Source organism: Mustela lutreola, chromosome 12 (genome assembly GCF_030435805.1).
Source record: "Mustela lutreola isolate mMusLut2 chromosome 12, mMusLut2.pri, whole genome shotgun sequence".
NCBI lineage: Eukaryota > Metazoa > Chordata > Mammalia > Carnivora > Mustelidae > Mustela > Mustela lutreola.
Window position 1 is genome coordinate 3,807,657 of NC_081301.1, and position 23,186 is coordinate 3,830,842.

The 23,186-nt window shown below is 56.6% G+C and overlaps 1 protein-coding gene across 1 annotated transcript in view; it reads right to left on the reverse strand.

Annotated features, from left to right (window-relative positions):
• Window positions 1-327: 327 nt before the first annotated feature.
• The window catches only part of CFAP77 (cilia and flagella associated protein 77), a 123,162-nt gene continuing 100,303 nt past the window's right edge, over window positions 328-23,186 (reverse strand). The window contains exon 6 of the mRNA XM_059142812.1: window positions 328-1,195. Within this exon, the coding sequence (XP_058998795.1) occupies window positions 1,073-1,195 (123 nt within the window). The 3' untranslated portion in view covers window positions 328-1,072. The remainder of the gene's footprint in view (window positions 1,196-23,186) is intronic.

Sequence of the window (23,186 nt, forward strand, 5' to 3'; positions counted from 1 at the left end):
AACAAGTTTGGTGGGAAAAAACCAAGTGTTCTGTCTCGGCCGTGTTGGTGAGAGGGAGCACCCGCCGCTGCCGCTCGCGAGGACAAGTCAGCGGCGGTGGGAAGAGAGCATCGGAGGTCCCCGCGGGGTTGGGGGGCCGCTCTGGGTCCAAGATCCGCAGTTGGGATCTTCAGACCAGTGTGGATTTAGAACCTGGGCCTGATTTCGCGCAGACACGGCTGGGATCTGTGAGGAAGGTAACCAGCCTCGAAGGGCACCCATTTTGGAACAGCATCGGGCGTGAGCTGGGTTCTCACACCCGTGGTAGGTTTAAATAGAGACGGCCAGGAGGAGGACAAACAGCAATTTTAATGTGAAATAGAGCAGCATAGAATTTTCGGGGAGAAGATGAGGCCGTGAAGAATGCTGGAGGGGAGAAGTGCCCAGGAGCGTGGCTGAGAAAGTTCCTCAGCCTGGGCCTCATCCGCCCACCTGTGGGCCCAGAGAGCTCGCTCCTTCGGGCGGGGTTGGCCTTCCCAAGGTCCGTCCGGGTGCAGAAGCCCCTCTTGGCCTGCCTGATGGACAGGCGCCTGGCGTGGAGGGGGGCGGGCAGGCCCTGGGTCGTTGTCAGGGGTCCCTGAGAGAGAGTACTGGCCCGAGGAGGCATCAGGCATCCCCAAAGCAGTTACACTCCTGCTCGGGATATGAAAGGAGTGCTCTCCGCAGGAATCACATGGGGGTTTTTCACACTCAAAGGGCAGAGCCTTGGAGTCGGCACTTTGGCTGGAGTCTGGCAGCTGCCAGCAGTTTGGGGTTTGGGTTCGCCTCCCCACAGGAGGGCCGGAGAGCTGGGGCAGGGGGGGCTCCAGCAGGAGGAGGAATCCTAACGGAAGGGTCCCTGGGGCTATGTGTGTTCTGGCTAACCTAAAAGGGGGCGGGGACTCTTACCAAAAAGAACCAATCAAAGACCTGAACCTGAGGTCCTTGCCAAAGCAGGACCCGCATAAAAGTCGGGCGGGGGGAGGGGGCGTCTCACGTGAGCGGGGCAGAGAAGGGGGAGCTCCTCTGACCGTTCTGCCCGACCTGGCAGGCTTCAGGGATGGGTGTAGTTGCCCATCCGCAGGGTCCCCTGGCGCACCGCGTGCTCGTCCTGGTGGGCTCTCAGTGCCCTCTGGCGATCGGCCTCCGTGGGGAAGGTGCTGAGGTGGGGACGCACCTGTGGACCGGAGAGGGCAGGTCAGTGGGCTCGCAGCTCCTTCCCGGGGCTCCCCTGCTCTCCTGGCCGGCCCCCGCTTCCATCTTCGAGCAGTTACAGTGACACGAGTCATGGTGAGAAGGACGGAAGTGAGGAGTGAGCGCCCCGCGGTGACGAGCCGGAGGCCTCGAGGGCAATGCCAGCCTTCCGGAGGACACATGGGGACAGATCCAAGAGTGTTTCTCCGTTAGAATGCGAGGCAGTCAGTACTGGTAATGTCTCCCCTGAGACCAGGTGCGGAGCGGATGTGACCTGGCCTGGGACAGTGCCCGGGAGCCCCCGAATCCAAGATCTGGGTCACCACTTCGGGTCCGCCAGACCCTTATTGTGGGCTGTCTGGCCTCAGGTCCTAGGAGCATGTGCTCACCATCTGCATACCTGAGGTCCCAGTGGAACCCAAGCTGAATGTGTTCACCATTTTACAGATGAAGAAACTGAGGCCCAGAGCAGTCTGTGCAAGGCTGGCTGCACAGGGAATCCGTGTCAGAGAAACTGTTTTAGCCTCCACCCCCCATCCCTGGACACTAAATTGTGGATTCTTGCTAGAAAATTCTGTTGCACCCACAGCTCACACCCTGTTTGGGTGCCTCCCCCAACCCCTTCAACTCGCGCTTGAGGAGAAAGGGGGTAGGGGCTGCTGAAGTAGGAACTCGTACAAGTCAGGTGGCGGTGGGTTGACTCGGGCGTTACTGTAGGACATAAACCACGTTCTTCATTCTCAGGCAGGTAGACTCTCTGGCGACTCTGCAGAAGTCATGGACCTTCTCCTCTGGGGGGAAAAATACCCCAAGTCCTAACGTACAAAATGGTGTGGGTCACCACTTAAGATCTGTGGACCCTGTCCAAGTTCCCTGTGGGCTGACTGTGTGTGGCAGCACTTCCGGAAGCCACCGCAACCCTAGCCTCAGGTTTTGAATTTCTTGGATGTACATCAGGATCTCTGGGGCTCTTGTAACCCAGGCAGGGCCAGAGCCCAATTCCAAAGCTCTTGAGTCCTCTTAGGGCAGGGTCCTTGCCGAAGTCACCTGATGCCTTCCTGGACCCAGGGCTCCACACCTGTGCTCAACTCCTTTTGGTCAATCAAACCATAATCCTGTTCTCAGCTACATCTCCAGCTTCAGAAAAGTCCCCAGGTTGCCGCACACAAGTTATTGGGAAGAGAGAAGACCCTACACTTTGTGCGGGAATAAAATAGCCAACAAACAAAAGGCTTCTACGGTGTATCTTTGTGTCCCTTCTGGCAAGGGATGGCTTGATTTTTACACTGTGATACAATTTTCCGGACACCTGTGCTTCCCAGAAGGCAGCTAGAGATGCTCAGGAAGGCTGGCACTTAGGATCTCCAGACACCTCGTGGGCTCCCTGGCTGATTCCGATGCCCGGACTCCTATGTGTTCAGGGTCTCCTGTAGCATTCAGAGTGGCAGAGTGGCAGGGCTCCCCGGAGGCTGGGCTCTGCCAGGGAAGCGTAACTCTGCAGCCCACATCTCTGCTAATTCCACATATCCCCCCTGGCCTTTGTAGGGGACTGAATGGTGACCCCCCAAAAAGATATGTCCACATCCTAACCCCTGGAACAGAGGATGTGACCTTTTCAAATGTAATTAATTTAAGGATCTCAAGATGAGAACATCCTGAATTATTCAAGAAGGTTCTGATTCTGCTGGCAAGAATGCTGGAGACAGAAGACATAGACACAGAGGACAGGACCACATGAGGCCATAGTGATGTGGCCACAGTTCAGGAATGCCAGGAGCACCAGTAGCTGGAAGAGGCGACGAGGCATTTTCCCTAGGGCCTTTGGTGGGAGTGTAGCCCTGCTGACATCTTGATTTGGGGTTTCTGGCCTCCAGAACTGCCAGAGAATGGATTTCTATTGTTTAAACCACCAAGTTTGTGATGATTTGTTATGGTAGCCTCAGGAAATAACTACAACCTCCAAGCCATTCCCTGGGCGATTCAGTCCGCATCAGTGGTACGTGGTGCTGTTGCCTTTTGGTGGGTGGTGTTGGATTGGTGTTGACGGTGGGGAGTACTGGTGGATGGTGGTACTGATGGTGGGTAGTGTTGATGGTGGGTGACGTTGATCTGGTGCTGCTGGTGGGTGGTCTTGGAGGGTGGCACGTGGTGTAGATTGGATGGAAGGAGGCTCAGCACTCACTCCCGTCTCCTAAGGAGGTGGCAGAAGGGTCCAGCCTCAAGGAGCTGCTCAGCTTAGAGATAATCGGGTGAAAACCAGCATCAGACAAAAGAGAACCTAGAAGAAATTTTCTTCTGTGCAGTCCCCTTTTACTTAGAAACTTAAGTGGGAAAGAAATATTCACTCGTCCATTCATCTACAAAATTCGCATTAGGTGCCTACCGTATTCCAAGGATGACTGGGACGTTTTGTACTTTAGCATTCAGTTCCATTTTCCCTTTGGTTTCCTAGAGGGACGTTCTGAACATAGGAGGCTCACCCCCGTGGCCGACCAAGCATTCTGGCACACACGATGTGACCAGCCGCACTGGGGGACATGGGAGAGGCAGAAGGCGTGCCACATGTGGTCTCTGATGCCATGAGTTCGCATTCCAGCTGGAACCTTATGGGATTAGGTCATCCAAGACAGGGGAGCTCAAGCCAGTACCCAGCCCTGGAGCCCTGTAAAGCAGGGTGTGCACCTGTCCTGTGTGGGGACCCCCAGTGCCTGGCATGGGGCCATGTTTAAACATAGCTGCTTGGTGTGTGTGTCCCAGGTGAAAACCAAAGGGGATTTGTGTGACTGGGTCTGATAGGTTCTTCTAAAGCTTAACTCAAGAAAAACCTTGCACCCAGTGCGGGAGGGGTCTTTAGAAAGAAGGGAAGCTGGATCCCTTGAAATCCCCAAATTCCCCAGCAGAAGCCAGGGTCCCTGGAGAGGGGAAGTCCAGCTCTCAGAATGCCAGGAAGCAGGGTGCCCCTCTGTACCCTTCAGATGTGCCAGCCACAGCGCACGGATTTCACACAAGCCCCAGACTGTCCAGACGTTATCTCCATTTTACAGATGGGGAAATAGAGGCCCAGAAAGGTTAAGTCGCTCCCCCCGTCACACAGAAAACCCAGAGCTGTGGGACTGCCCCAGGTTTCACCGAGAGACTCGACTCTCCTAATAAACGCTCGTGAAACGAATCCAGTGAGTCAGCGCTGGGAACGTTGTGGCTCCTATCCCACAGACACACTCCCCTCCTAAAATAGCAACAGCCAGAGATGAGGAGTCTAATTACAAGACAGGCCTCAAGCCGTGTGTGGTCACGACCCCACGGACCCCTGGAGCCCCAGGATGAAGAGCTTCGAAGCAAGGAATTCCTTCGGAGATGCTTCTAAATTAAGCCATCCACGGTCTGCCTCCGCCTGGAGCTAGGAAATTGTGACGGCGTTGGCAGGAGGCAGCTCTGCTCAATGGAGCTGAGTTGCTCTAGGGTCCACGCAGGTAAATAAGAGGCGAACAGCCGGCCTGCCAGTAGCTCCGGGAGCGGAGTGGGCGGGCACAGCTCTACCCCCGTCGGCCAAGGCCCTGCACCTGTCCGGATGGGCAGCATCTAAACAGCATTGCCCAGACAGGGACCGGGTGCCTTCGCCGTGCGACACACGTGGGGACACGCCGGTGAGGGAGACGGGCGGCGACGTACACCCATGGACCCTGCAGGACGGCAGGGTGGGGAGGGTGGCCGCAGAAAACAACGCGTGTTTAGTGGCAATTTATTAGGACTGTGGATGGGGATTTGATTTTATTTTAAAATTTTTAAAGATTTTATTTATTCATTTGACAGAGAGAGACACAGCGAGAGAAGGAACACAAGCAGGGGGAGTGGGGGAGGGAGAAGCAGGCTTCCCGTCAAGCAGGGAGCCCAGGGCCCGGGGATCATGACCTGAGCCAAGGCAGTTGCTTAACCACTGAGCCACCCAGGCGCCCATGGGTGGGGATTTAACTCCAGCTGGCGGGGGGTGGAGGCAGGAAGGCCTTTCTAGAGATATATATAGGGCTGGGCAGGGGATGATGGGGAGAGAATGTCCTAGATGTGGGGACCTACCGAAGCCCCGTGGTGGGAAGAATCTGGGCAAATGAGAAGAAGGGAAAGCGAATTGGTGCCCCTGGGGGACAAGATGAGGCAGGTCGCTGAGCAGCCGTCGGATCTCAGAAGAGCTTAGTGTCCACCGCTGGTCCTGGGATCCCTAATCCCTAATTCTTGACTCTCTGCCATCGAACCAGAATAAAAGATTCCCAGAGACCCAGGTTGGAAGAGAACGTGGACGCCATGGAATCCACATCTCCCGGTGAGAGCCCAGGTGGGAAGCCTCTGGGCTCAGCCCCCACAGAGTGAGCCAGCAGCCCACCCGCCGCCTTTTCCGCATCCACCCCCGCCGCCTGTGACCCTGCCGGGCCCCTGGTGGGATCTGGATTCCTGGATTCCATTTCCCACAAGGTTGGACGCATCCATGCTCTCCCAGTCCACTTCCAACGGATCAGCTTTTCGTTTGAGCCCTGCCTTGTGGTACCTTCCCCTCTTCATTAATTTTGCTCGTGATTCCTGATTCCCTCTTTGAGGCCACTCTGTCCTTCTCTTCCCGGCATCTCGAGTCCTCTGTGAGCTAATTACCCCTCACTCCGTCTTTTCCTGAGAACACCGTTTATATAACCCAGAAGAGCAACTTCTCTGCCCTCTTCATTGTCTTTGATCTCTCGGTTTCGGGTTTGGAGGATATTTATTTTTGTTCCGTTCTCTTTTCATCTAATTTCTATCAGATTTCCTTCTTTGGTCTTTTAGTGATTTATAAACGCGCTTTTATAAATTTCCAGGCAATTGTCTTAGTTCCATCTGTGACTGATTTCTAATTTAACTTCTTTGGTGCCGAGGTAATTTGCATGAATCAGACCCTGTGTATTTGCTCCGTCTTTACTTTTTTATGCTTCCTTGGAAAGCGTGATCTGTTTTCAACAGAAAACCGCCGGTGGAATGACAGTTTGCCATCAGGGAGCTGGTGCCCGTGTGTCCTGGCTTCGGGGGTAAGATGTGGCCATTGTCCTTTGGCTTCTCTAACAGTCGTTTGTGTCTCCATGATGTCCTGGACTCTGTGCTGGGCACCAGGAGCCTGGAAGAGTTTAGAAAGCCTCTGCTATCACAGACCCAGAAAAGAGTGATAGAAATATAATCACACAACTAATTACTCAATTATAGTTGTGCTGAGTACTAGAAGAAGTACCAGATTTCTTTTTTTTTTTTTTTAAGATTTTTATTTTTTTTAAATAAGCTTTAGACCCAACATGGGGCTTGAACCCACAACCCCAAGATCAAGAGTCGCACGCAGCACCGACCGACCGAGCCCACCAGATCTATAAGAGGTTATAATACAGAGAATCGGACTCATACTTTGGGGCCAGAGAAGGCTTCTTAAGGGGATAACATACAGGCAGAGACTCAAAGAATAAGGCAGAGATGCGGTTGGAGGTTGGGGATGAAAGTGGCCTTGGTGTCCCAACGCAATCACAAAACAGGAAGAAGAAATGAATGGGCCCTTCACGGAGGGGGGATCTGAAGGCCAACACACGCAGGAGGCATTCTCATCCTAGCACAGTAATCAGGGAATAAAGAAAGAAAAGGCCATTCCGTGCCCGTCGTGCTGGCGGCAGTAACGGTAATGAGCCTGACGTTCGAGGTTTCAGGGACGTCTAGCATGGGCGGTGACCGGTTTGACCACTCAAGGCGATCGGGCATCACCTGGAAAGACTGGGCATGTGCTTTTCCCTGAACCAATGAGTCTGTGTTTGGATGGAGACCCTAGAAGGACTTTCAAAAATGTCCACTAAGAGCTGTGTACAAGAATCCTCACGGTCACAGGACCACAGGGATTAGAAACGCGACATGTCCATTGGTGGGGACTGAGCAAACCAAAGGTGCTAAATTCGTGCAGTGGAACGCTCTGCTTCTGTTAATACGGACGGCCCAGAGAGGTTCCGTCCGACACGGTGGTCACGAGCCACATGTGGCTATTTACTTTTGAAGTAACCAAGATTAAGTGAAATAAAAAATTGGGTCCCCTTGTTGTACTGAGCACATTCCAAGTTCTCAGTGACCCCATGTGGCCCGTGGCTACCAACGGACTTTCCCATCATCACAGAAAGTTGTATAGGACAGCACTGCTCTAGGTCTGTCTGAATCGATGCGTAGAAATCTCGAAAACAATGCTGCCGGGGAAAGAAAGTTGAATTTACGGAATAGAACATAAGGATGATGCCATTTATATGAAAGATTTAAAACCGACAGAGGAGTCCCCTGTGATGTTCAGGCAAGAGTCTGGATCTAGTGAGGCAGAGCGGGAAGGAAAGAAGGTGCTGGAAGTCATGCCCTGCCCTGCCTTGGGGAGGGGAGGGAGTGGGAGCAGCGGGGGGAAGCTGGGAGGGCCTCCATTCATCTGTAAGGAATCACTGCCTTTTCCTCTTTGTACTGTGAGCACAACGAGGTGGGGTTTTGGAACTGCGTTTTGGAGAAGTGACCAGCAAGGGGACGGAGGCGTGGGGGGTTCCTCCCTCCATGCACAACTTAGAGTTACTCTGTTTCAGGAGATTTGTTTGCTGGAGATTCGTGTATGATTCTGTTTGAATCACGAGCCTTGCTGTCCAATGAAGGTTCACAACCGGGGGTTTGTGACTTTGGCTCATGCCGACTGTCCCCGTGGCAGACTTCCCCCGCTTCGCTGGGCACAGTCATCTCAGGGCCGAAGGAAACGTCCAAGACCCAAGGAGGAAAGACATGGTCGTCCTGCCTGGTGACATCGGTCTCCGGTGGGTGGGCCAGCTTGGCTCCGCACGCTAAAGAGTGAGCAGCGTGTCACCTCCTCTCCGTCCCTGTCTCTTTCCCGTCTTCTTCCTTCGGCATGAGGCCTCTTTGTAGGCGGGAGGTGGAGGCAGACGGGGCATGGGGCTCTTTACAGCACAAGGCAGGCCCTGTGGTCACGGGTGACACTGTCCCCAGATGCGCGTGGAGGGCGTGTGCATGTGCTCGCCGTAGCCGGGAGGAACGCGCCACAGCTGGCCAGGTGTGCGGGCTGAGCGGCCTCACCACATGCCTGTTGAGTCTAGGCCCCCAACACGGTCCTATTAAAAGGGGCAGCTGGGCTAGCTGACCCGCCAGTCCCCTCTCATCAGCCACACAGTAGTCCCCAACTGGACACCCGGCCTTCCAGTGCCAAGTCTGGGGGCCAAGTAGGCAAATGGCAGGATTTGAGGGAAAAAACAGCCAGATTAATAAAATCTGCCAAAGAGCTAAAAAACAAACAAACAAATAAATAAAAGGCAGCTGTAGAAGCTACAGATATCTAGTTTAGTTTGCGATTTTTTTTGTTTGTTTTTTAAGTGACAGCCTCTCGGGGACTGGGAGAGAGGTTTTGCTTTAAAAGATTGAGGGCCTGTCTCCTCTAATGAGAGGTACTTGGAAATTATGGATCAGTCCCAGGTCAGTAATTTCTGTCAAGTTCAGGGCAGCTGGAGGTCAGAGGCCCCGGCAGAGCACAAGTCCACGCAAGACGTCCTCGGCAGACAGGCTGAGTCCTCAGCTCTGATGTACAAGGTTTGCGGCTTAAGTCATTAACGAGGGGGACGGTCTCTCCCGAGACATCTGGTCCCTACGTTGTTATTCCGCTACTGGCTCTGATTTCTCTGTGGTCCAAAAATAGATAGGACAAGGACACAGGGCCTGACCCTCCCTGCTGACACAAGCTGCGTTTTCAGAGAACATCCAAGCTCCGGCTTAGGAAACAAACTTCCTGCCTCCCTGGGAGGTCTAACGTGGCACCATGAGAATCCCCATGTCGGGTGAGCCGGGGTGGGGGGGTGCAGGGGCAGAGAGGTCGGGGAGAGCGACCGCTGTCTGAGGGGCTGCGGGATGCCATCCTCCTCGGACACGAAGGACTCGGGATGGTAAAGACTCCGGCCCAGGGAGACCCAGCTACCTTACGCACAAAGCCAGACCTGTGAACCAGGTCTTGGCCTACTGACTCTTGGGCTCTTTGAGACTTTCTGGGGCCGAAGGCGAGCCGGCCCTGCAAGCCTTTGAAAATGAGAATCAACTTGCTAATTCCAGAAGCCACACCGGTACCTGTAGATCATTCCTGAGGATTACCTAAGGCCAGTCAGCTGTTGGGATCACAGTTGGACGATGAATCTTTTTGCCAGATGCTCGTCTATGAATAACCAGATAACATCACGGCGGGGTGTTTGACTCAACTTCCCGAAAGCTTCCAGCCTGGCTCCCAGGTCTGCTTCCGGACGTGAGCGTTGCTGTGGATAACCCAGGGGAGCTGAGAACAGACCGGACCCTCCTGCACCATCGGAGACCACTTCTCAGCAGCCGATTATCACCGCAAGCCAGCCTCCAAAGACTGCGTCCGGGCCGCACACACACCTCTGACTCAACGAGGTGTTCTTATTCCAAGCGGCCTGACCTTCTTGGTAAAAGAGCCTTTTTGAGATATAATTCATGCATCATACGGCTCACCCGTCTGCGTATATAAATCAGGGATTGTAGGTACATTCATAGGCTCGTCCACTCTCATTGCCCCAAAAAGGAACTCCATACCATTGTTTCCCTCCCCCGAGCTCCTGGCGACCCCTCCTTTCCGTCTCTATGGATTTGCCTGGACTTTTCTAGAAATGGAGTCATACGAGGCATGGTCTCTGGTGACTGTCTTCTTTCCCTTGGTATCACATGCACGTACTTGAATAATATTCTGCTCTAGGGACCTACATTTTGTGGATCTGCTCATCAGCTGGACATCAGGTTGTTTCCATTTGGGGCTACATGAAGAATGCACTGTTGGGGCACCTGGGGGGCTCAGTCGTCAAGCGTCTGCTGTCGGCTCAGGTCATGATCTCGAGGTCCTGGATCGAGCCCTTCCCTCTCTCTCTGCCTGCTGCTCTGCCTCCTTGTGACTCATTCTCTCTCTCTCTCTCTCTCTCTGTCAAATAAATAAGTAAAATCTTAAAAAAAAGAATATGCTGTGAACATTGTGCCCAAGTTGACATGTGGACACCTGTTTTCCTTCCTCTTGGTGAGATACCCAGAGTGGAATCGCCAGGGCATATGGGAACTCTATGTTTAGGCTTTGGGGGGAACTGCCACAGGGTTTTCCAAAGTGGCCGCACCATTTCATATTCTTATAGCAACGTAGAAGGTTCCAACTTCTCCACATCCTCACCAACACTTATTCTTGTCTGCTGTTTGGATTGTAGCTGTCCAAGTTCGTGGAAGCGAGTGGTGTCTCGCTGAGCTTTGATCTGGGGTTCCTCGACGGCTGCCAGGGCCGGGCATCCTTCATGTGCTCGTTGGCCATCCGTGTATCTTTGGAAAAACATCGATTCAGTCCTTTGCCCGTTTAAAATTCGATTATTTGTCTTTCCATTACGGAGTTGTAGGGACGATATTTTTGTTCATAGTTACAAGTCCCGCATCAGAGACGGGATCTACAAATACTTGTTCCTACTCTGTGGGTTGTCTTTCCACTTTCTTAGTACCGTCTGAAGCATCAAAGGTTTTCATTTTGATGAAACCCAGCTTACCTGTTTTCCTGTAGCGGGCCGTATTTGATTTCCTCGATACACGAAGCATATGAAGGCACCACGAAAAGAAGGTCTTCCTTCGCAGTTTGTCTACACGGCCCCGCTAAGGCAGGGACGGTGAGCAGGCCGGACGGCGGGCCTTTCCCAGAGCGAACCAGCTCCAATAGACGGATGGTGGCTGTTCTGGTATAAATTACTCTCGGGCTGAACTGCAGCTCATGTAGAAGTGTGCAGAGATCAAGTGACAAGGTTTGCCATGGCCGTGGGAGGGAGACGGTGCCAGGTTTTTGCTGTAACAGATGACAAGAGCGTCTCCTCCATTGGAGACAAAGAAAGACTCAGAATCCCCAGGAGAAGACACCCATGTGCTCATCTGCCCTGAACTCTGTCTCCTTCTTCAGGTCCCCTCGGGTGATCCTCACTGGGGCTGGCCGGGGGGTCCGTGAGCGAGGGCCGGGCGCAGGGACCGAAGGGATGGGCTGGCGGGGCCAGCAGGAGGCTGGCGAAGGAACCAGCACGCGCTCCTTGGAGTCTTGTTAACCTGGAGCAGTCCCGGTCCGGCAGCGGGCACAGGCACGGAGTGGCGACTGACCAGCGCTGCTGTTGTCACATTGTGGGGGGCGGGGAAGGGGGTAGTAATAGATGGCACCTTTTTTCTTTAGCGGTTCTGCTTTTAAAAACCACTAAGTCCTCATGTAGGATGCAAAGCCAGGGGAGGAGCTTGCAGGTAATGGCTTTACACGGACGTGTAAGAGAAGAGTGGGTTCCTCCCGATGAGGCCTAAAGTATGGGGTGGGGGGGGTGCCGCGCCTGCCTGGCTCAGTCGGGAGAGCAAACCGCTGTTGGTCTCGGGGTCGTGAGTTCGAGCCCCACGTTGGGTGTGGAGTTGGCTTAAATGAATGTCAAAAAAATATATATATATAAAATAAAGGGTGGCCCAGAGACCACGCCGAGCAGCACGTCTGGCTCGCACCCTCCTTTCGCCCAGCACGTCCGCGCCGTTGGAGTCGGCCAGCCTCTGGGAGGCTGCACGGAGGCTCCGTCCGGGGGTCTGGAAGCCGTCACTCCCACCGTCCGTCACCTCCGCTCCGCTTCTCGGCTCCTCTTTGAAACAGCTCAGCCCGGGGAGAACGTCGCGCTGGAAGCTGTCCTGCGGGAGCCCGACGCGAGGCAGGGAGAGAGGGATCCCTTCCTGCTCCCCATCTCCACCCCGGAGCCCCCATCCAGTGCGTGTGCTCGCACGCACACACGCACACACACGTGCGCACGCACACACACACACACACACACACGCCAGGATGCAAATGATAACCGCAGAGCCATCACTTGTGAAGCTTGACAGAAAATAATGAGAAACACTAAATCTTTTATAAGGTCAACACTCGCCTTAGCCGAGCGGCTGTCAGACAAGAAAAGAATTTAGCGCCGGCGCCACGAAACTTCCATCGGCTCATTAAGCCCAACAGGGCCCGGCCTGGCGTGGCGGAGGAGACGCGGGGCCTTCCGTTTTGTGTCAGTAATTTGCGGCGGAGGAGGCGAGAAGAAACACCGGCGCCAAAGGGGCCTCGGGGGCGGCTGGGGAATCGTTAGCGCGCCAGGAGCGGCCTCGGCTCCTAATTGGAAGCATTGGGCATTATCAACCGAGGATTTGCCTCCGCTCCCTGACAGCTAGTGGGCCCAAAATGATCGCCCACTTGTCAGTGTAAAAGACCATTAAAAACAAGCCATTTTGATTTAATTGGAGGCGGTGCACCGAGGGGCCAGGTGAGGAGGCCCGTCAGCCCCGCTCACCCCGGCTGACGCCTCTCTCCCTGCGCGCCCGGGCCGGCGGGGAGGCGGGCGCGTGTGCCTTCCAGACGCTTCGCCTTTCAAAAACTGTCTGAGGGAGCGGTGCACGGGAGACAGAAGAGCCTTCACGGCGGCAGTGGAAGCTGTTTTCAATGGGGTTGTCAACAGACGCCCTGACAGGCAGAGCTGCCGGGGAGGGGCCCCTTTTCCTCCCGGGGGCCCAGAGGACGGGAGGCAGCGGGGCGCTATTCATTGGGGAGGTGGCCGTCGCGCGTCCAGCTGCCAGCGGGAGGGGGGACCTCCGCCGGGGTCCTTAGCCCGCTCTGCCTGCTCGGAAGCATCGCAGGGCAGGTTCTGGCCGGTCGTGGGAGCCCGATCTGCCATGGACAGCAGGACCTAGTCTTTTATTTTAAGCTCAAGTAAGAGCCAAGGAGGGAGTCCGAGAAGCGGGCACGTTGGTACAGCCCTCCCCGGGGTCTGGGAGCGGACGCCCCGGCCACTCGGCTGGCGTCTCAGCCGCGCTCCCCCAGCGGAGGCCGCGGGGCTGCAGCCCTGCAGACAGGTCTACATCGTCCCTGTCAGAAGAGGCCACTTGCTATAAATACTAAGGCAGACTCACAGCGGGCTCTCCCGCCGGGCTGGGCGCCCCGGCACGTGGAGCAGCTGCGTGTAGATCTGAGCGCGAGTGTAGACTCCCCGACGCCGGGGACCGTGTTCCGCATGTCGGTGCCGGGCACGGTGAACGCCACGGGTCCCTCATAAATGCTAATTGGCACTCGCTGATCTCAGAGAGGTCTACGATTCGTGTATGAATCTCACCCCCGTCCCACAGGCAGTGACCTCATTTGCTGCCGGCTGCTCGTCCAACAAGACAAGGCTTCCAGGAGCACCAGGTGCTGGAGGGGTGTCTTTGGGAGAGCGAGGGGGAGACACACCGGCGGATCCCCTCGTCGGCCTCCGCCGTTCATCCTGATGAAGGATCGGGCTGGGAGAAGACCCCGGATCCCCAGCGAGCATCAGATTCCAGAGCTCCAAATTTCGCTGCTGGTTTTAGACAATGGGGATTCCTTAATTACTTTCTCTGGAAGTGTACCTGACGGTGCTTCCTCAGGTAGTGCGAGGTGGTTATCCAGGCGCTCGGTTCCTTGGTTGACAGCGTCTTTGATTTTGTGCTTGGTTGCAAATTAAGTCCTTTGCTGAGCCGTCCGCGCAGTGCCCGGTGGTGCCTCATTGCTTATTCATACCGGCTGTCGGACAGCCCGAGCTTCTGCCGGCGCTGCGCGGCGCGGCGCGCGCTCAAAGGTGTGGTGTCCGTGGCCTGCTGGGTTGGGCGCTCACGGTCTTTCCCCTTTTCCCCTATTGAAATAATGAGCAGGAAGAATTGGGAGAGGGCAACTCTTAGGAAGGAATGAACCTTTCTGTGGTCGACGGGGCCGACCCTGCCGAGTCAGAAATAGGAGTGGAGGGAAGTGTCTTCAGCTCGACAGCAAGGACGTCCTGCCATATTCCCGGCACGTTCTGTAGGACGAGCGACAGCCTGGACACTGATAGAGCTCTTGGGGTTCTTCGGCTGCTGGGGCACTCTGTAGACGCTGAAACCAATCTTGCCTAGATGGCCAGGTGGACAAATAGATGGATGGATGGATGGACAGACAGACAGATGGATGGATGGACAGATGGATGGATGGATGGAAGATGGATGGACGGACAGATGGATGGATGGACAGATGGACGGATGGGTGGATGGATGGACAGACAGATGGATGGTTGGAGGGATGGATGGATGGATGGATAGACACATGAATGAATGAACAGACGGATGGATGGATGGATGGATGGACGGACAGATGGATGGATGGACAGATGGATGGATGGATGGATGGATGGACGGACAGATGGATGGATGGACAGATGGATGGATGGATGGATGGATGGACGGACAGATGGATGGATGGACAGATGGATGGATGGATGGACAGATGGATGGATGGATAGATGGATGAACAGACGGATGAATGGATAGACAGAGGGGAAGACGGATGAACTCACACCAATTCTCATATTAAATGACTCAAGTGACATTGACCACAGTCTCATAAATATATGCAAAGGCAGTTCAAGGTGACAAATTTTTTTTTTAAGATTTTATTTATTTGTTCATTTATTTGAGAGAGAGTGTGCAAGCAGGGGAGAAGCCGAGGAGGGAGGCGAGTGGATCTGAAGCGGACTGCGCGCTGAGTGCCGAGCCCGACATGGGGCTCACGACCCCGGGGTGGTGACCTGAGCCGAAACCAAGAGTCACACACGCAGCCGACTGAGCCACCCAGGCGCCCCACGTTGAGGAATGTTCTGTGACTGTGGGTAAAGGTGGAGAACACGACACCGCGTGGTAGAGGTCATGGCACCCGGGCAGTCCGCTGTCACTGCCACACGGCACCCCACTGCTGACGCCGGAGCTGTGCCCCCGGAGGAACCATCAAGAAGGAAGGCGTCCACGCAGAGACCGTCTCCGCATGGCTGCCGCTCAGCCCGGGGCCGGTGGTTCAGGGGAGGCGGGCAGATTTTGGCTGAATGTGAGAAGCCGCTTGCCGAAAGTGCAGGCCTGGGGCCGCCTGGGTGGCTCTGTCAGTCAGGCCTCTGCCTTCTGCTCAGGTCGTGATCTCGGGGTCCTGGGATGGAGCCCCACGTCGGGGTCCCTGCTCAGCGGGAAGCCTGCTTCTCTGTCTCCCTCTGCTGCTCCCCCTGCTTGTGATCTCTCACACTCTCTGTCAAATAAATAAATCTTAAAAAAAGAAAATGCAGGCTTGGAGGCTACCCCAGACCCACTAGAATGGATCCTGGGGTGGGCCCTGGAATCTGCAAGTTTTTTTAGAGGGGCGGGGGGAGAGGGAGAGGAAGGGCGAGAGCCTGTGCGCAGAATGGGGGAGTGGCAGAAGGTCAAAGAACCCCAAGCAGACTCCACAGTCAGTGCAGACCCTGTCCCGGGGCTTGATCTTGTGACCCTGAGAGCATGACCTGAACTGAAATCAAGAGCCAGATGCTCAACCGACTGAGCCTCACCTGGGCGGCCCTGGAATCTGCATTTTAAAGCTCTCCTCAGAGGACCCCAGGCACAGCCAAGTTGCATCCGTAGGAACAGACTCCGTACCCTGCCCCACACAGAGGGTGCGTTGCTCCACGACCGTCCCCTGGCCAGGCCCATGCCAAGCACTTCACACCCACGACCCTTGCCCTCTGCCGTTGTCCCCACTTCACAGGTGCAGCACGAGGCCAGCACGAGGGAGCCCCCAGGCTCAGCCCTCCCGGCTCCCCCCGCTCTGCCTCCCACCCTTTCCTGAAGCAGGTCTCGATCAATGGCCTGTCTTGTTTTCAGCCTTGGGGCCAAATTGCAATTTAAAAGACACTCCGGTGTTTTATCAAGATCTAAAGGCTTTCAGGGCAGTGGGAAGTTTTGTTTATTGCAAGGGCTTAAATCAGCCAGAGCAGGGCTGGCCACGACCCTCTGGACACCTATAAAAGCCCAGTTCCTGACCGCCCTTCACTCTCCTTCCCAGGTCCGACATTTAGCCCCAAACTGGCCGCTGACCTCAGTTTCAGGTCTGTAGTATTTATGGACTCCACCAAGGCCTGAGGCCTGGGGCAGCCGGCCAGAGGGCGCAAGCCGCCACTCTACCGCTCGAGGGTGCTGGGCCTGTGCACATGACCTCAGGCCTCCCGGCACAGGCGCGTCCCCTCTGAGACAGTGCGGCTCTTCTCGGCCACCGAGGGTTATTGGGAGCATTGGCACAAGGTGAGCCCCTCGGAGCTCCCAAAAGGTGCTCCAGATGTGCGAGCCCCGGGCATCCTCATCGTCACTGCCTTTGGGAGCGCCGCCTCTGAGGGACTTCTTGGACACACTCCCCTGCCGCTCGTCCAGCTGCTGGACCCCAGGTCCCAGCACCCCCTTCTGTTGTGCGATCTAGCCCATCTTTGCCCACGACGTCTTTGAGGAGGGGAAAGGGAGAGGCCGGCAGACAGCCCCATCTTCTCACTTTCTCCGCGACACTTGCTCTCTGTCACCGGCAGACTCTGCATCTCTGAGGGACACCGGTGGGTCCCGGGGGTCCACCGTATTGATGGCTTGTGGCTTTGAGACACAGGGATACCAGCCTCCTGGTTCGTCTCGCCCGCACTTTTGACGAAGTTCAGGTCACACGAGCAAATCATCTAACGTTGTTTATTGCTGGAACCTGCTGCGGGCCACGAGCTAGGCAGCTCTGGATCCGTCCCGGTGACAGCATGGTGCCGGGTGACAGAGGCGGAGGCGTGGGGACACATGGCAGTGAGGTGCTCAGAGGTTAGCCCCAAGTCCTGCTCAAGCCGGCAGATTCCATGTAGATCACCAAGAACTGTTCTCGGGGAAGAGCTGGAAGAAGACATTGGGGACCCACGAAGTCCCACTGAGTCCCCCAAATTCAAGGGGGGATTCTGGCTTTCTCTGGAGGTTAGAAATACATGCCTGATGCCCAAACAAGCTGTCTTGTCTATTTTCTGGTTGATTCTCAACACAAAATTTGAGATGTTTTTTGCCCCCTGGTGGGGGAGAAGAGCTTTCTCTAGAGAACCGAGAGTTCCCAAGTGCCAGAGTGTAAAGGGGACAGTCAGGCTGGGGGCCCCCAGTTAGAAGCGGCAGCTCCCACCTCTCTGGGCCCCAACGTTGACGCCTGGCATCTCCCTCTGCCTCCTGGGAGCCCAGATTTGTCCGGCCCTTCCAGGAGCTTTGCCGCTGCCCCCCCCACCTCCCGCCCTGTTCTGTCCCCGGAGGTTCAGCTCCGGCTCTCTGCGACTTGCCAGTATCGAGCAGCAATGTCACCTCATGAACAGGTGCCTAAAATTTCTGTCCCTCCAAGGTGCCAGATTATGTAAAACCAACTAAACCCCCGCTCTTATCTGTCCGGTGAGGCAGCTCTTCTGCACCCTGATCTGGTTTCTAATGGGGGCATCCATATTTAGGGAAGAAATGTCACCTGCCTCAGGACCTCTGAATTCTCTGAATCATTCTCCCTCGCGCCCTGTTTCCGCGTGTGACACATTCCATCCCGGCTCTCCGTGCCCGACGCGGCAGCATGGGCTGATTCTTATTCCAACGCGACAGAGCAAGAGGATTCTTAAAATACACCACTGGCGCGGGGACCTCCGGGAGGGGCAGCAGACCTGGCACCTGTCCTTCCTGCGTCTGGACGGAGTGACTTTGGGGCTGAGCACACCTGTCCGGAGAAGGGCTCCTATGTCGTGGGCCCTTGGGAGAGGGGGCAGCAGCCAGGTGGACAGGCTCGGAGCCCCCTCTGGGGGTTTAACAGAGAGTTAACTTTCCAGCCGGCTGTGATTTGTAAGGAAGCTTAAAGGTGGGAAAGAAAATCCTTTTCTTAGATTCAGCAGCTTTCACTAATCAGCTGTATCTCTGGGTGTCGCTGCTTGGCTGACTGCTGATTTTTTTTTTTTTTTTCTCCCGCCGTCCTCGGTTCTATTAGGGAGCCAGGGGCCCAGGAGACCCAAGGCAGGGTTAGTCTTCCACAAAGAGAGGAGTCTGATCCCAGCATTCAGAGCACAAGAGCTTGTAAATCAAACTGTTAGCTTAATAGCTTGGGCCATTATTCTAAAGCAGTGGGGCGGGACCCGAAAGCCAAATGAAAATATAGTCAATTTGTTCATACTTTAGTGACTGAATGACTATGTAATGTCCGTGGGTATTGGCACTGGGGAAGACAGACGGGTCTGTCGGGGGAGAGGCGCCTTGTTCCGCGTGGGGGGTGACCTCGAGATGCTTGGGCAAACCTCCCTCCAAAATGGGTTTGGGATCTCCAGTTATAACACGGACTTGGCCAGAGAGAGCCAGACTGGGGGAGCGGGCCGCCTTCACTGCTGGGAGAGCGCCGGCCTCTGATCTCTGCGCCTGATGGAAACCCAGGGCGAGCAACCAAGCGTGGCCAGCGACACCGGAGGGACTCTGAGTTCAGGAGGGACTGGGCTGAAGGGGGCTTGAGCCCTGGGACAAGCACCCGAAGAAGGATGTAGTGTCCCTACCTTTCAAACACATTAAAAACAAAAACGAAAACAAAAACAAAACCCAGCCTTACTGGTTTTGTAAAGGTCATACACTCACTGTAAAAATTCAAAACATGCAGAAAGGAGCATCAGAGAAGGTCAAACGCAGCCTCAGCCTCTGCCCGCCCCAGGGATCGCCACTGCTGCTGCCTGGGGGCGGCTCCCCCAGACGTCGGTCCTTGAGCGCTCAGGGGTGGGCCCCTCTATCCCTACGGCGTCACACAGCGCGCGTCATGGGTCAGGAACGTGGCAGTGAGTAGACCAAGTAGACCACCTCGATTCAGTGGCTGTGTACTGCTCCCCGGGATCCCACACTGTCTGTGCGAGGGCCGTGCGGGATCTGTCAGCTCCTTCACCGGCTCGTCAGGGCTTACCCCGCGGTGGGGGTGCCGCCGCACAGACATGGGACCCACTGCCCCCACATTTGTCTTTGGATTGCTATCACGGGGAAGTCATTATAAAGAAGGATGAACCGTCTGATTTTCTTGGCTTAACATCAGGCGGCCGTAGGATGCGTGGTTCAGACTGGGTCACTTCTGAGAGCAGAAGGTGGGCTTTAGTACTAATCCCGCCCCCCAACAGGCAAGCCTGGATTCCGGTCCCTGCCTCGAAAACCCGACCAGGTGGGCCAGCCTCTATCAGGATCACGTGGGTGGGGGTAAATTTATGGGGCTTGGCCCCACCCCCCGCTCCGGCTGCCAGCTAGGGTTGGGGTCTCCCCACCATTTCAGGCTTCTGGACACCCCAGATGGAGCCGCTCCGAACTTCCCCGTCTAGCCGTCCAGCCCTCTGTCCGTGGACCCACATCACCCTTGCCGGTCACCAGGGACCCTCCGGCAGTATGACATCGGCCCAAGAGCAGGGCTTGGCACCGAGATGCTGAATGAGATTTGGGAATGAATGAGGGAATGAATGAATGGTCACCAGGCCCGTCCCCAGGGCGGATGCCGTGTGTTGACACTTGAACAGAGTCCAGGTGTCCTGCCGAAGGCATTAGTGTGTCATCGAATCCTTCTGCTGGTCCCACGCTCAGAAGACAGAATGGGGACGGGGACCAGTAAAGCCATGTGACAGGTAGGGAGAGGCAGGGTCGCCATGTGACCCAGGGCCGCTGACCCTGAGTCCTGTGCGCACACAGACATAGCATGCGGGTTCCCTCCTCCCTCCCCACAGCCCCCAGCACACTGGGGAAGGGCACGAGCCCCATTGCGTCTGGCCACAGAGGGTGCCGGCTCCAAGCCCAGCAATCCCTCCGCTAGGGATGCGAGGAGGTGCGTACACATCCTTCCCCAAAATGGGAGCCTGGGGAAACGTCTGAGCCGTTTTCCCTGGAAGTTCACTCTGGGATTGGGGTCTGCCACCTCCAATAGCCACCAGCCCCCTCCCACACGGCTCCTTGAGCCGCGACCCTGGGATCATTAGCCTTCGGTTTGGAGGAGATACTTTAGAACAGTGCCACCTTCACTTTCAGGTCAGGAAAACGAGGCCCGGAGAGCCTCTTAGCCAGCTGGCGGCATAGCATCCGTGCCCTGGGCACTGGCCGGCGGTGGGCTGACCCCCTCTCTGGGTCCCGGGCATCGGTGGCAAAGGCTGGTGGCACAGACCAGAATGGGCACTGGAATCCCAGGCAGCCCGTGGCTGGTCGCAGGGGTATGGTCCCGGGCGGGGGCGGGCGGCAGGACGCCACTGAGCGCCCCTTGAGGTGCCGGGGCCGAGGAGGGTCTGGGCGGCCCCCTCGCGGGCCGGCAGCGTGGTACAGGCAGCCAGCTTGCTCGCGTTGACCCAGCGCAGGGAGCAGGCCGCTGCGCCCCTGCCTGCTGCTTTTCCACGGGCGAGGTGTTTAATTATTTCTGACAGGGTTCAGCGTCGACATCTGTTCTGAGCTGGGAGAGTCCATTTAGGTTATCCATCACTGTGACAGGTTCAACTTTTTTGGAAGTGCTTTTCCCTTTCATAATGGGGCTGGGGTGGTGGGGGCGGTGGCTGGGCACAGACTCGAGGCACAGACAAAGACCCTCCTGGGGCTCCGGGCAGGACGCTGCGTAGCCTCGGCCGCCGTCGCCGCCGCACTGGCCCTCCGGAGCCCAGACCCGGTGGGGGCTGCCAGAATGGGGGATGCCAGGATGCTCGGGTCGGGAAGGGACTTTCGGCGAATCTGTGAAAGGCTTTTTCATTCTTCTGCCGTTCTGCGCCGTACTGGTCTTTTATTCATTCATCTCCTCCCTCACTCATTCTTCCCGCAGACGCTCACTGACCGCTCCCTGGGTGGGAGGGCTCTGGGGATGCCGCGGGGGGTCACAACAGCCACGGGCCTTAGGGGCTCCCATTTTGCTGGGGAAGATGGACAACTAATTGCCCAATTAACTAATTAATTGCAGTGAGGATGCACACTGTGAAGGGGAGAAGGGAGCCCCGCTGGGCTGGAGAGGCACCTGCTGGGACACAGCCGGAAGTGAGGGAAGGACCCTCAGGACGGAACCCGGGACCCTTTCCTACCGGGCACGGTCCTTCAGCCTGCGGGGCCTCAAGTTGTATATCAGCCGAGGGGACGTCCTTTCTGTGACATAATGCATGTCCAGCGCTCGGCGCATAGTGAGGGCTAAACGCTTCCCGTTGCTACTGTTTCCCCAAAGTGGGGACCAAGGGTTGCATCCATAAAGGCATCACTCTGGGGGACTAGGGTCTCTGCTGGGCTGACCACAGTGGCGCCCAGGGACAAGCCTTGCTCTGAGAGTCCTACAGAAGACCTTCCAGAAACCCACGAACATCCTCAAAAAGATGAAAAGCGCCCCGTGAATCCTGGGGCGGGCATGTTTATGCTTTCTCGTTGTTTCCATGGCGCTGCTGGTCATGTGTTGGGGCTTGGGGCCCACGGTCAGAGGAGCCAGGCTTCCAGGCCCCACCAGCCCACTCACTGGGGAGGACAGCCCAGACTCTGCTTCCGCTCTGTGCCTCGGAGCCGCGGGGGTGGGGGTGGGGGGCACTCGCTCTGAAGACGAAGTACTCCAGTACACAGAGATGTCTTAGCATGGTGCCTGGTGCTGAAGACAGGGGTGGCCTTCACAGGCTGCCCCCTGTTGCTCCGACCACAGTTCAGTGACAGCAGTCTAGACCGGAAGAGTGTAGCATAGCTGCGTCAAAGCCCCCCTTTTGAAAACAGAAACTGGTTTGTTCGTGTCCGACTCAGGGCCGAGACCGTGGGGTCACCGGCTGGGAGACGTGCCCTCCTGGTATGGGAGAGTCGGGGTAGGGGTAGGGGTGGGGGCCCTTTCCTTGCTCCTCTGGCCCAAGACCACCTGAGCCCTCCTCTGTCCCCTGCCTCAGTAGCTCGGGGCAGATTCTAAATCGGAGCCGGGGGACAGGGGATGACACCGCAGAGCTGAGTCCCGTCCACGGCCTCTCGTGCTCACGGAGCTCCGGGTTCCTGTCCCTCCCTGGGGAGCCTCCCAGGGAAAATCAGAGGGAAAAATCGGAGCAAAAAGAGCAAAAGAGGAAAGATGACGGAGAAAGGGCCAGGAAGGAAGCTGTGTGTGTGTGTGGTGGGGGGGGGGAGAACGTGGTTAAAAAGGCAGGAAACTGGGGGAGACAGAGAAACCAGGGTGAGCCTCGCGGCCACCCGGCCAAAACAGAAAAGCTACAAAGCGACACGGGCAGGGACTCCCGGCGCCTCCGGCTCGGCGCCCGGTCACGTTCCTGTGCGGGGTGGTGCGGGCTGATGGGCAGCGGGCGGATGGTCACTGACATATGCTGACGGAGGCCGCGTGGCCAGGCCTCGCGGGGCCGCGTGGGGCGGGGTGGGCAGCAGGCGTCTCCACGGCGCTCGGCAGCTTGTTCGAGTGCATTAGGCTCAGGAAGGCATTGGCCCCTTCATTGTCCAAATTGCAGTTTAACTCAGTACCATGGGTGGGCTGGGCTGGCCGGGAATGTCACTTCGCCCAGCTGTCTTCCTGGAGCCAGGCGTGTCCCCGTGGCCCCCTAGAAAGGTCGGCTGGACCCGAGCTTGGCGTGCAGAGCTCCCTTCCCAAGCGGAAGCTGCTGTCCCCAGATCTCCCTGTTCCCCTCCTCGGGACAGCGCCTCCCCACCCGGGCTCTCACACGGCTCTTCCCCTGCTAAAAGGCACTGAAGAGAGATCCCACTTCGGGTGCGACAGGGCTTGTGGCCTGATGAACACCAGGGTCCGTTTTGAGGCTGGCGCACGGCGGGCGTCAGCCCCCGGTGGAGATTTGCTCCCCCGTCCCCAGGAACTCCACGCCGCAAGGAGGCCTAGCGCTGGTGGTGTGCGCTCGTCCTCCCCCTCAAGTCCCCACGGCAGGATGTGGTGCCTCTGTGACCCCATCGCTGGAGGGGGCTTTGACCCAGACAGCGCCCTCTGTGGCATAGACAGACACCCAGGCTCTGGGGTCCAACGGCCCGGGTTCCGCACAAGGTCGCTACAGAAGCCAGCGTGGGCTCCGCTCCCCGTCTGTGCAGCGAGAGTGGCAGCAGCCTCCCAACTCTGGTGAGTGTGA